Genomic DNA, 12,429 nt, shown 5'->3' with positions numbered 1-12,429 from the left:
GGAGAAAATTACATCAGGATTGGCTTCAGTCAGAGGCAGTAACGATGGAAAATGCCTGGGAAACAGTTTTCTCTTTATTTACTATATAACTGAAATCAAAATGTTGACAGTACAATACATATGTTATGTACGTAGAACAAGTACTGTACTTTTCGGACTATAAGACGCTCCGGACTATAAGACGCACCTAGGTTTAGAGGGCAAAATCCGAAGAAAAAAATAAAATGCTAAACCTGCTGCGTCCATGGTGCAGGGGCGTATTATGGACCTTCCCCCCACAATGATTATGTCCCCCTTGTGCCTTACTTGTACCTCATGTGTCCCCTGTGTTCTCCTCTGTCCCCCTTGTGTCTCTGGTGTCTTTCTGTGTCTTCTGACCCCCTTCCTCTATTATCCCAGTGTCTGCTAAACCTGTATCTTCCGTGACCCAGTGTCTGGTGTCTCCCTGTGTCTTGCCTGTCCCAGTATCTGTCTGTACTACGTGAAGCTGCAGCTTTCCTCTGCTGCTTTTATCACCGAGCTGTCCCCCTGTCTGTAATACATACAGTTGTCCGTACTGTCCCCCTGTCTGTAATACATACATTTGTATGTCCCAGAGTAAATACACACATTTGTCCACGCTGTCCCAGAGTAAATACACACATTTGTCCGCGCTGTCCCAGAGTAAATACACACATTTGTCCGCGCTGTCCCCGAGTACATACATACAATTGTCCGCGCTGTCCCCTCCCGGTACTGCCACAGCTGTCTTGTGAGAAAGTCCGCACAACTTTACCGACTACGTGCACATCGTTCCTCATGCTGTCCCCGCTTCATCACCGTCATTGGGGCCAATCACTGTGCGCTCTGCAGTGATTGGCCCCAATGACGGAGAGGTGGTCCCGCCCGCGGGACCAGCGCTTCCTATCAAGAGAGGAACCAGGAGCAGTGGACAGCGTGATTGGCCATTGGGGCCAGCGCCCCCTGCCTGATTGGTACATCTCTCTGCCAAGTTGAGCGGGACTTCCTGGCGACAGTACCCGGGGACAGCACGATGATGAAAGCGGGGACAGCATGAGGAACGATGTGTATGTAATCGGTAAAGTTGTGCGGACTTTCTCACAAGACAGCTGCGGCAGTACCGGGAGGGGACAGCGCGGACAATTGTATGTATGTACTCGTGGACAGCGCGGACAAATGTGTGTATTTACTGTGGGACAGCGCGGACAAATGTGTGTATTTACTCTGGGACAGCACGGACAAATGTGTGTATTACAGAGGGGGACAGTGCGGACAACTGTATGTATTACAGACAGGGACAGCTCGGTGATAAAAGCAGCAGACAGCCTGAGGAAAGCTGCAGCTTCACGTAGTACACGCAGATACTAGGACTGGCAGGACACGGGAAAGGATCCGCAGGTCATAATAGTAGTATTCGGACTATAAGACGCACTGACTTCCCCCCCCCCCCCCCCCCCACACACTTTTGGGGGAGAAAAAGTGCGTCTTATTGTCCGAAAAAATTTATCTACTTATATATGTGTTTTTTTCTCCTGGGATAGTATAGCTGTCCCTGTATAGAGAAGGCTATTTCTCTTGGACCGTTTGGCTTGATATAAATCCTGTTTTTATTACAGTCATATATTTCCCCGGGGTGATAGTCACGTCATGCTATTCTAAATATCCGTGTCTGCCTCACTCAGATACATAATGTTCCTCTTTCCTGTTTGTTCAGGCTTGTCTCTTAGCAATACCTCATGCCAAGTCATTTTATCCATGCCTGGGGCATTGCGTGCAGCATGCCTGATTCATTGGTTGTAACACAGGGTAATTTGCATTGTATATGATCTATTATATAAGTTTTATTTGTACACATGGCCTTATCAGCTGGCACCATTGCTGTGATGCATTGTATGTTTACCTCATGATTCTTTTTCTGCCCAGGAGCTCTGATTCGGAAGAAGCCTTTGAAACTCCTGAGTCTACAACGCCAGTTAAGTCTGCACCTCCGGTCGCTATAGCAGCCCTTCCAGAGGTCCAGGACCAGCAGCCTCAGCAACGCCTAGAAGAGGAGCCTCTCCTCCTTCTTCCCAAGCCTGAAGAGCCAGGTATGTGCTAGGAAGATGCAATCTACATTCACTGTTCATGCCACCAAAATAGCAATAATAATGACCATAATACCTAGTGAGGTTATCTGCAGATAATAAGGTTGGACTCTCCAACGTTTATAGGGGTAGCATTCATGGACCCTTGAGTTCAGTTTGCTTTGCATTCAGTTAATGTCTTTGCTATACTTGGGAATGGTAAATTGGGGTTGGGCAGAGGCCAATCTGTGTATATTAGCCCAAACTGATCAACTGACATCAAACATTAAGGCTCGTACACACACTTGATTAAAGTCGGCTTAGGCAGCCGATAATGACCGCCTCAGCCAATAATCAAACGTATCTATGTCAACCCCCGTCCTGCAAGCGATCTGCCCGGCAGATCAACTCACCCGACAGACGGCCAACTTCTTTGAAGACGCTGCTCCCCCACCTATGGTGTGATGTCACACCCCGCTCTGTTGTCCTTCTGCCCCCCCCCCCTCTGCATAGCAACATAGCACATCATCAGCTACACAGCTGACACGCCTCTGTACTGAACAGCCCAGTGATGTCACCCAAGGCGATCGGATGCTGATCCCAAAAGGGCGAAACAAGCCAAAGGTGTGTACGTACCTTTAGATGAACTGCAGACAAACTAATATTAAATTGACATTGAACTGAACTCAAGATATTTTCACACCTTATCAATAAAATGCCCTTTTTAGTGTACTAGAGATGGTACATTATCACTAATTTATACTTACCGGGGGCTTCCTCCAGGCCCATAAGCACTGTGGCTTCCTTCGCAATCCTCTTCAGCCCCACCGTTCTGGTAGTACAACTCCCGGTAATCTAATCAGTCGCCACCAGTTGAGGGCTTCTGAGCAGCTCAGCCGCGCGTGTGCCTCTGACTTCGGGAACATCCAGCGCAGGATGCTCCAGGAGATGGGAGCATGATGGGGGTGTGTGCGTGGCCCAGCCGCTCATGGGCAGAAGCCCGTGACTGCCGCATTACTGGGAGTCGTACCGGCTGAACGGAGGGCCCTAAGAGGATGGTGAGGGACTGCTCATGGGGCTGGAGGAAGCCCCGGTTAAGTATAAATTAGCGATAGTGAACCATCTCAGGTTCACGTTAAGCAACCAGCAAGCAAGATATTACTCAGAATCATTTTGACGGTTTTTTCATCTATGCTTTGGCACCTTTTCTATAGTGTTGGTGTTGGAATTTGGAACCGTTCATTCGGAAAGCTAAAACATGCCGAACACGTCACTTCAGCACCCAAGTTAGTGGACAGGGTCACAGGTAGGTCACTCACACCGTGCGTCACGTGACTCCGATGCTCCCTTCTTCTGGCTTGGAAGGAGGAACCGGCACAAAAATGTGCGTTACCGAATGCAGGATCCCAAATTCAAACACCAACACTATTTTTCAATTTAATTGACCGCTCCTATTTATTTATGTAAAATATCACACAGAAATGTGCCATTATTTATTTTTGGTATTTTTTTCAAGTGCTAAAAAGTTTTAAACAGAAGGTAAAAAATGTCACCTAGGAGAAAACGTATGAGAAAAGTGAATTAAATACAGGCCCATTGGGTCTATGGAAATAACCTTTTCTCCTGAATTTTCTCCTAGGAGATCATTTTTCAAATCCTTTTTCAAATACCAGTAACTTTTCAGCACTTTGCAATGGAAAAAATACCAGAAAGTAGACGAAAAAGTACTATCAAAATAGTTTTGAGTATTTCCTCACGTACAGTTTATTTAGGTGTGAAAATATCACCTAGGAGAAAATTCAGGGGCAAAAGTGAATTACATATGGAACCATGTGCACTAGCCCCTAGTTATGTAAATGTTTTGGTTACTCATTGATACGTTGTTTCCTGTGACACAAAACAAGAAGATAACATGCCAGTCATGCTTAGATAGCAGTAGAAGTCTTTTTGATGAAGCTTCAAGAAGATTAGAAATTCTTCTAGGTGTTTATTGCTGTCTTTGCTTATTTGATGAAATGGCCCCCAGTTTCTGCAGGAGTTGCTATGAGAGTATTTTTAGTAGGAAGACATGCAGTATTAAAATAATTAATTCTTTTTTTTTTTTTTTTTGGCATTTGACTGTTTATGGAAACGTTTTAACATCCCTTAAAGAAAGACTCTAGACATTGTTTAAACCGCTTCCAGACAGTGGTCATTGAAATCTATGCCATCTGTGTCCAGTTATTCCTGCCAGGACATGGATTTCAATCACCACTGCCGAGCTGTCTGCTTGTTCCCACCGCTGTCCACGTCATGGCACCAGCTTGCTTTGCTGTCACACTGACAGCAGAGCTTCTGTATGTTAGACAGGAGCCAATTTCATTGGCTTATGGCCGCATGATTGCTGTGAGCCAATCACAGCTATCGCATGTCTTAAAAGGGCACAGTCTGCTCTGGTCTTAAAGTGGACCTGAACTCTTGTACAGGACAGATGGAAAACCTAGAGAAATGCACCCTGTATGGATTTAGAGCAGGGGGAGCCAGATATGGCTCTTTTGATGGCTACATCTGGCTCACAGACAAATTAGTAGGGGTTGATTCACTAAGCTACACTGCTCAAGTAGGGCAGCTTAGTGTGGCAGCGCAAATAAAATGTTAAAGTAATGCACGCTACTGCTGTAGCATGCACTACTAACTTACTCGCGGACCCTGTCAGGTCAAGTGACTTTGTAGAACGAGATCTCCACCCTCTGATTAGCCCAATAGGCTGCCTGTCACTTGACAGGCAGCCTATTGGGCCAAAGTGCAGGGATCTCGTTATACAAAGTGAATCAACCCCCAAGTCAGCTAGCTAATTGTACAAGTTGTTAGTCGGTATTTCTTCTGTCTGGCTGTCAGGGAGTTTGCTGATCTTGCTGAAACCAAGAGAAGCTGAAGATGTGCGTGACACTTCCGCTGCCCAGCGGATCAACTGTATACACATCACCATGGCAACAGGGATGTGAGCCCTACTGTCCCAGTTTGAAACATATTGTATGGCTCTCAAGGAATTACATTTTAAAATATGTGGCGTTTATAGCTCTCTCAGACAAAAAGGTTCCTGTCCCCTGATTTAGAGAGTTTAGCCTGTCTACTTTCCCCTCATCTGTGTCTAATCACAAGTTATAATTTGATCTCTCCCCGTGTCACCTGACTGCCAATGGCAGATACGCTGATTTGAAAGCACAGGGTGTTAACAATATGTCTGCTTCCATGAATCAGGAAGTAGAAAGAAAGCAGATTTACTACAGGATTTGTATCAACTGTAACAAAGAAATGTTTTTTTATTTAAAGGTTATTATGCTGCTGTGTACCTTTTAGAGCAGGGAGGATGTTCTGTGTTCAGGTCCGCTTTAAAGGTTAAAAAGCTAATACTCATACCCGCCTCCCTGCTAAAGTTCCCGGGCATTCATCCACTTCTTCTCTTCTGCCTCAATAACAGCAGTGACTATCTTCTGACATGCCCTTACTCTTACAGTAATAAGTATTATGGGAAGGTAATGGAAGTGGCTTTGATTGACTGTTACCCTCTTATCTTAAGTTTTAAAGCTGCAGGATGAACATCCACTTAAAATGCATTTGTGGTTGGGGATTAGAGTAAAGCAGATGAGGACTGAGGTGCCTTACTACAAAGGTTAAAGGACCGCTATCGCAAAAAATTGTGAAATTTAAAAATACATGTAAACATATACAAATAAGTATGTTTCTTCCAGTGCAAAATGAGCCATAAATTACTTTATTCCTATGTTGCTGTCACTTACAGTAGGTAGTAGAAATCTGACAGAACGGACAGGTTTTTAACTAGCCCACCTCTCCATGGGGGATTCTCAGCAAGGCTTTTGTTCTTTATAAAGGCATTCCCTGAAAAGGATTTATACAAAGATACTGGCCAGCCTCTGTGCTTGCTGCACACTTTTTTAGCAGTTGGACAGAGCAACTGCCATTCACAAAGTGCTTTTGAAACTAAACAAAACCCTGAGAATCCCCCATGAGGCGATGAGCTAGTCCAAAACCCGTCGGTTCTGTCAGATTTCTACTACCTACTATAAGTGACAGCAACATAGGAGAAAAGTAATTTACGGTTCATTTACTCTGTAAGTAACGTACTTCTTATTTGTATGTGTTTACATGTATTTTACATTTTACGATTTTCGGGATAGTGGTCCTTTAACATGAGGCTTTTTCCCTATGGGTGATTGTTTTATATTGTCCACAGAAACACTTTTAGTTCCGTATATAAATATTGCTTTGTGTATTTCACAACAGTGCAACTTTTTGTTATGGTGGAGACCGCAAACTGACCTTAATAGCCTAACTAGAGGAAAAATAATAAATAAAATGCATTGTATTCTGTTTGTTTAGCTCCAGTACCTGTTCCAGAGAGCGTTGAAGCTGCTGATGTGACCGAGCCTAAGGAAGAAGCATTTGATTCCCCATTCCGCCGGCCTTCTCATTCATTTTCCCAAGGGTTTGATGAGGACAAGCCCATAGCAAGCAGCGGCGCATACAACTTGGACTTTTCCACCGTTGACACAACCGTCAAAAGTCCCGAACCTTCCGAATCCTCCTTCAAAGCCCGTCGCAAATCAACAGACTCTGTACCCGCCAGCCGAAACACTTTATCCCGCTCACTCAGCTTACAGGCTGCTGATTTCCAGCTTGAAGAAGGATTGGGTGGTCTAGGGGGATCTGACAGTGCTTGTAGTACTCTGCGCAGGACAAAGAAGACAAGGCCTGCACCTCTAAAGAAGAAGGCAGCGGCTAGTCCTAAAAAGCAAACAGAAGCTGAAAGCGTGAAGGGCACTAAGGATTTGTCAGGAGAGTCACAGGAAACTGATGAGTCCAAAAATCAAGTTTGCTCTGATTCGTCGCCCCCTCAAACTGATACAGACTTGCCTTTAACAGGAGAACCGGAAACTTTCACTTCCTCTTCAGTAGAGGTTCCATCCCAGGATCCCCAGTTGAGCAGTGTTACCAGTGTGCCTCTCAGTGACTCTTGGCCTGTAGAATTGACAGGAAGGGTTTCTCCACCATTGCCTACCCACCAGAAACTTGAGGTGACCTCAGGAGGTCCTGAAGTACCAGAAAGCCCTGCAGTGGTAGGTCAATCAGTGAGGCTGGAGTTCGATTATTCAGAGGAGGCACGGGAGGGTCAGCCTCCTGTAAGAAAAGGCAAGAAACCCTCAGGCAAAATGCCTCTACGAAAACCCAAACCCAAGAAGGCTGTTGAAAAGCCTGATGCTCCACCTGGACCTTCCAGCTCTATTCTTCCCGAGGCTGATGATATTCCTATTGGTAAAGGATCATATACGTATAATATGGACAAGTGGGATGATCCAAACTTTAATCCTTTTTCTTCTAGTGTCAAAGTGCAGGATACACCTTGTAATGCGGAAGAAATTCCCATTGTGCGGAGATCAGAATCTCCTGCAAAGATGGCAGCTTCCTTCGAGATACCAACAAATGAAGTAGAACAAAATGCAGAGAGCAATAAGCCAGCCAAGAAGAAGAAGACCCCATTAAAAACGTAAGTTACATCTGTCTTCCGAAATGCCACATACATAAAGTAGATGTCAGAATAGGTAAACAATTGCCAGTAGTTCCTTATTTCTTGGTCAACCCCAGGTTTTGATGATCAGCAGTGAATCTCCAAGGACTTATTGATCATGGGGGTATTTGAAATCAATTTAGCAATATTATAAGTAAAGGTATGCTTCCATTTGGTGGTATGGCTGCATTGTATATGGTCAGATCAGTTGATGGTATAAAGTTTCTACCTGTGCAGTGTGTGAACCTTGCTGAAATAAATTGCAATTGGCTGTGATGAATATTATGTATTCCCCTGCTTCCCTGCTCTGTAGTATACAATATGCTGCTGGCTCAGCATGCATTCCTGCACAGATATTAAGATGCAGGAGGTTCTTGTTTTGAATGTAATTGTTACTGGGAATACACAGGGATGTTGTCAGTAAAGATTTGTAATTTTGCATACGAGCAAATGCCAGAATGTTTTAAGCATGTTCCTGTGATGTCAGGATTGGAGCGTAGCAGGCAAGAGTGGGTAAACAGGTAACTACCGTATAATGTCCTTATAGCTCAGCAGGTAGGGAAAGGGAGCAAGTACTGTAATGGGAAGGAGCCCTAACCAAGGGAACCCTCCACTAGGGGCAGCATTTGTAGTGAAGGAACTATAATGGAGACAGCACTATGACATGAACATTATAATGGAGACAGATCTATCATTGGACACTATAACGTGGGATAGCAATATTGTGGTTTAATAATATAGGCATGGTAATAAACCGCAGTTAAAGGATACCGAAAGTGACATGTGACATTATGAGATGTACAGTGCCTAGCACAAAAATAACTATGCTGTGTTCCTTTTTTTCTTTCTCTGTCTGAAAGAGTTGAATATCAGGTATGTAAGTGGATGAATCGGTCCTGACTCAGACAGGAAGTGACTACAGTGTGACCCTCACTGATAATAAATTCCCCCTTTTATATCTTTCTTGCTCTCAGAAGCCATTTTCTGCTAGGAAAATGTTTCAGAGTTGGAATTTCTTATCAGTGAGGGTCACACTGTAGTCACTTCCTGTCTGAGTCAGGACTGAGTCGGCCACTTACATACCTAATATTTAACTGTTTCAGACAGAAAAAGAAAAAAAAGGAAAACAGCATAGTTATTTGTGTGCTAGGCACTGTACATACCCATGTCTATCTAATCATGTTACATGTCACTTCGGGTATCCTTTAAATCTGCCATGCACAGCCAATGCAAATGGCTTCCTGGATATACCCCAATGTGTCATTGGTCTACCATGACCGGGGCATGAGCAGTAGTGCTGACATTGTATTGTTTATATAGCAGCTCTGAAGGTTAGAACCAGGGGCCGTGGTCGTGATTGTCACTTTAATAGCAACTAGCATTTTACGGTAAAACTTTGATTGGGCCTCCCCTTTTACTTTCACATTGCACCCACCCCCTCCCCCCAGGATCGCAAATTGTTGAGCTGCAAAGTGTGTGAACCAGCGCTCATAGCATTGCATTGGAAGAGCTTTACAAATCACTAGTGCTTAGAAAGCTCTTGCAGTGTGAACTAGTAGTCTGTTCTTTAGGGTGCAGAGAGACTGGTGGGTACGGTGCAGCCCCCTCTGTGTTGCAGTCTATTTCCATTGTATCGTGTTGTCGCCTATCTGTAACCAGCTAACCTTGCCCACAAGTCATTGTACAGTAATGGGTTTATCAGGTCATGGAAAGCATTGATTCAGCAGTTAAAATCATCTCCAAGGACGTTTTGGTTGCTTTGCGCTTTGCATTTTGCTCTGCTGAAATGACATATTGTGGCGAGCCATACTACAGCCCCAGAATAGCATACTTAAAGGATAATTGTACCTTCACTGTAGAGTTATCCATTGCCACCCACCTATAATTAAAAACATGTAAATGTCACTCCCCATATGGGATGTGCTGTAACATAGCTATCATTACCATAGCCCTCAGCTCCCATCCTCACGCGCAAATTATCTCTCTACTACGCAGGCATCCACTCAGCTGCAGACTTAGTGTCTATAGAGAAAAACACGCATTGGATCTACAATGGACATGACCACCTCTAGACCAACAGAACGACAGTGCAGGGGAGTCTGATTAGCTTACACCACAACAATCCCTCTCCCCAGTGTCGGACTGGGAGGTGGAAAAACTGAGGAAATCCACCTGCCGGCCAAGCAGCAGTAACCCTGTGTTATCACTCCCAATAGAAACCTGTAGCAAGTCTTCACTGTAAGCAGCAACACCTAATTACGACTGATTGGCCAGCGAGTGGATTTCCTCAGCTTTTCCAGCTCCCAGTCCGACACTGCCTCTCCCAGTGTGAGATCACATCAAACGAATATGACATATTGCAGTGAATGCACTGCACCGGGGTATCCACTGCCAAGCAGATTCCATGCCTTTCCCAGTGTGATGGCAGTGGATCCACTGTGCACTAAAAATGCTTTTAGCATTGCGTTGTGTACTGTACACATCACATCTGGCTGGCAACTGATACACAGCACATTCACTTTAAACCTAGCCATAGAGCAGAAATTAAAATCAATTAACCCTTTGCACATTCAGATGCAAACACCTTCATGCAAATCAAACATCCAGGTATCAGTGCTATCGCTACAGATAAAACCCAGGGACTTTATGACAACACAATACATTCTCTTGTGTAATCACATACAGACTCCCCAAAATTTGTATGTGCCCTAACTAAGGATGATGACAGATATGCATATTTTTTCCAAGTTAATGCAAAGTTATGCTAATTTTTATGCAAATATATGCAGTTTGAAAATGGACCAATCAATTTAAACCTGGATTTAAATTGATTGGTCCATTTTCAAACTGCATACATTTGCATAAAATTTGCATTATTTAGCAAAAATGTGCATCTCATTGATCAACCCTAGTCCTAACAATGGCCCTATAGCATGCATAGTGCAAGCATACAGTGCATCAACCAATCAAAAGATTAGGAGCACATATCCTGACTACTTCTCTTGGGACAAATAGTGCTTCAAACTAATCCCACAAGGGAGCTACAATAGATATCCATGTGCACCATGCACACACCAGCATAAGCTGTGTGCCTGCTGACAGTGGTTATAGGAAGTGAGCACTGGATATAACCCTGACCACAAGGGTTATAATCACAAGAAATAACTGCCTAGATCTTGAGTTTTTTCTTAAATCCCACACCCACCCACTACGCAGTTATTCAGAACAATTTTCTGGGACAAATAATTTTCCGTGATATTGCACAACATTGCTTAACGAAAAATTGTTAGTGTTTCATGTTTTTGAACGACCGCCATGCTGGATTAAATAGCAGAGGATCCTCATTGACTTTTCTTGGATTTTGCCACAGTTGTAAACAATCGTTTACTCAATCGTTTGTTTATGTGGGTGCTAACAATGCTTGCAGATTTGGCCAGATGGATCAGGGAAACGATTGTTTGTCGGCGAACATTCCCGATCCATCTGGCCGTGGGTACTTAGCTTTAGAGTAGAATTGAACGTGCAGCATTGAACATGCATTCTCTAAGTTCAATTCAGAGTTGGGCAGTGGTGCTGGCAGGTTACAGTATGAAAACCACCCTTAGAAGCTTAAGTCTTCTTCTTCTCTTAGGCTCTGCCCCTCATCTTCTCTGTGTCCCTGAGGAACTTTCCCTGTTGCACTCTCCTCCCTGATGATGCCTCCAGCCCACACGCACTTGTGCAGAGGGCAGAGCGGAAGTACTAGTAGCAGAGCAGGATTATGGGGTCTTGTGGGTGTCAGGTGCCCCAACTGCCACTTTCTCTGAACCCACTTCCATCTCAGGTTACCAAATGGACCATCAGAAGGAGCCAAAGTCACTAGCCTAGAGCCCCATTTTATTTTCATCCATCTCTGACTAATACTGCCTGGCAGACCAGTGTGCAGCATGCGATGATGTCATCACATGTGTGCACTTGCAGCTATGCATGTGACTGGAGGGGGGGGGGTTGAGCATCCAGGGAATGGGTTATGAGGTAGGGGAGCAGCCAAGAGAGCTCATCACTGAAATTACAATATTATTTGCTGCACTTATAAACAGCTCACATCAGTGGCGTAGCTAAGGAGCTTTGGGCCCCGATGCAAGTTTTACAATGGGGCCCCCCCAGCAATCTATACATAACAATTGCTACGGCGCACCAATACCTGCCAATGGAAACTACAGCGTTAGAGGTGCAAGAAGGGGGTGGGGAACAGTTTGTTAATGATTACCACTATTCATAGTATCTATAGAAGTGATTATTATGAGCGCAGGACCAATAGAGAGCTAATACTGTAGTTGAGGGAGGGCCCTTCGGGGCCCCGATGCGGCCGCTACCTCTGCAACCCCTATTGCTACGCCCCTGGCTCACATTTATGTATTTAAGGTGTGTGTTTAGCTGTTTGCCTGGAGACCTGCTTCCAGCACCCAGGCTAGCGTGGGTGGACTTGTATCGGTTTCCAGAGTAGCTCCTTCGTGGTGTTTGTTGACATGCTTTTGCATTTACAGAAGTTTAGAGGCAGCACACAGAATGTATATTACAGTGCATACACAGCCTTGTGCCTGTCTGTCTGTCTCTTTGTCTCTGTGTCTATAGGAAGGTTGAAGATGTCGTGTCTGTCTGTTCTCTCTTGTAAGTAATCACACTTCAGTCACACCCTTGTCTGTATCATGTTGTGTCTCCTTCCTGCTGCTTTCACTCCACACGGCTGACTTCCTCTTTCCCATTTTATCCTGATTGCCTCATGTCTGCCAGTGCTGGCATGTTAGATAGAGCTTCGCC

General features: G+C 44.6%; 1 protein-coding gene across 5 annotated transcripts in view; it reads left to right on the top strand.

Moving 5' to 3' along the window:
- The window catches only part of TACC2 (transforming acidic coiled-coil containing protein 2), a 256,965-nt gene that overhangs the window by 185,621 nt on the left and 58,915 nt on the right, over positions 1–12,429 (top strand). For all 5 annotated transcript variants that reach the window (XM_068259412.1, XM_068259413.1, XM_068259410.1 and 2 more), the window contains 2 exons: positions 1,924–2,087; positions 6,444–7,608. In XM_068259412.1, coding sequence (XP_068115513.1) covers positions 1,924–2,087; positions 6,444–7,608 — 1,329 coding nt within the window. The remainder of the gene's footprint in view (positions 1–1,923; positions 2,088–6,443; positions 7,609–12,429) is intronic.

This window comes from Hyperolius riggenbachi, chromosome 10, assembly GCF_040937935.1.
Source record: "Hyperolius riggenbachi isolate aHypRig1 chromosome 10, aHypRig1.pri, whole genome shotgun sequence".
In the NCBI taxonomy this organism is placed as follows: domain Eukaryota; kingdom Metazoa; phylum Chordata; class Amphibia; order Anura; family Hyperoliidae; genus Hyperolius; species Hyperolius riggenbachi.
Note: the sequence above shows the minus strand (reverse complement) of the source record. Positions and strands in the feature narration are given on the sequence as shown.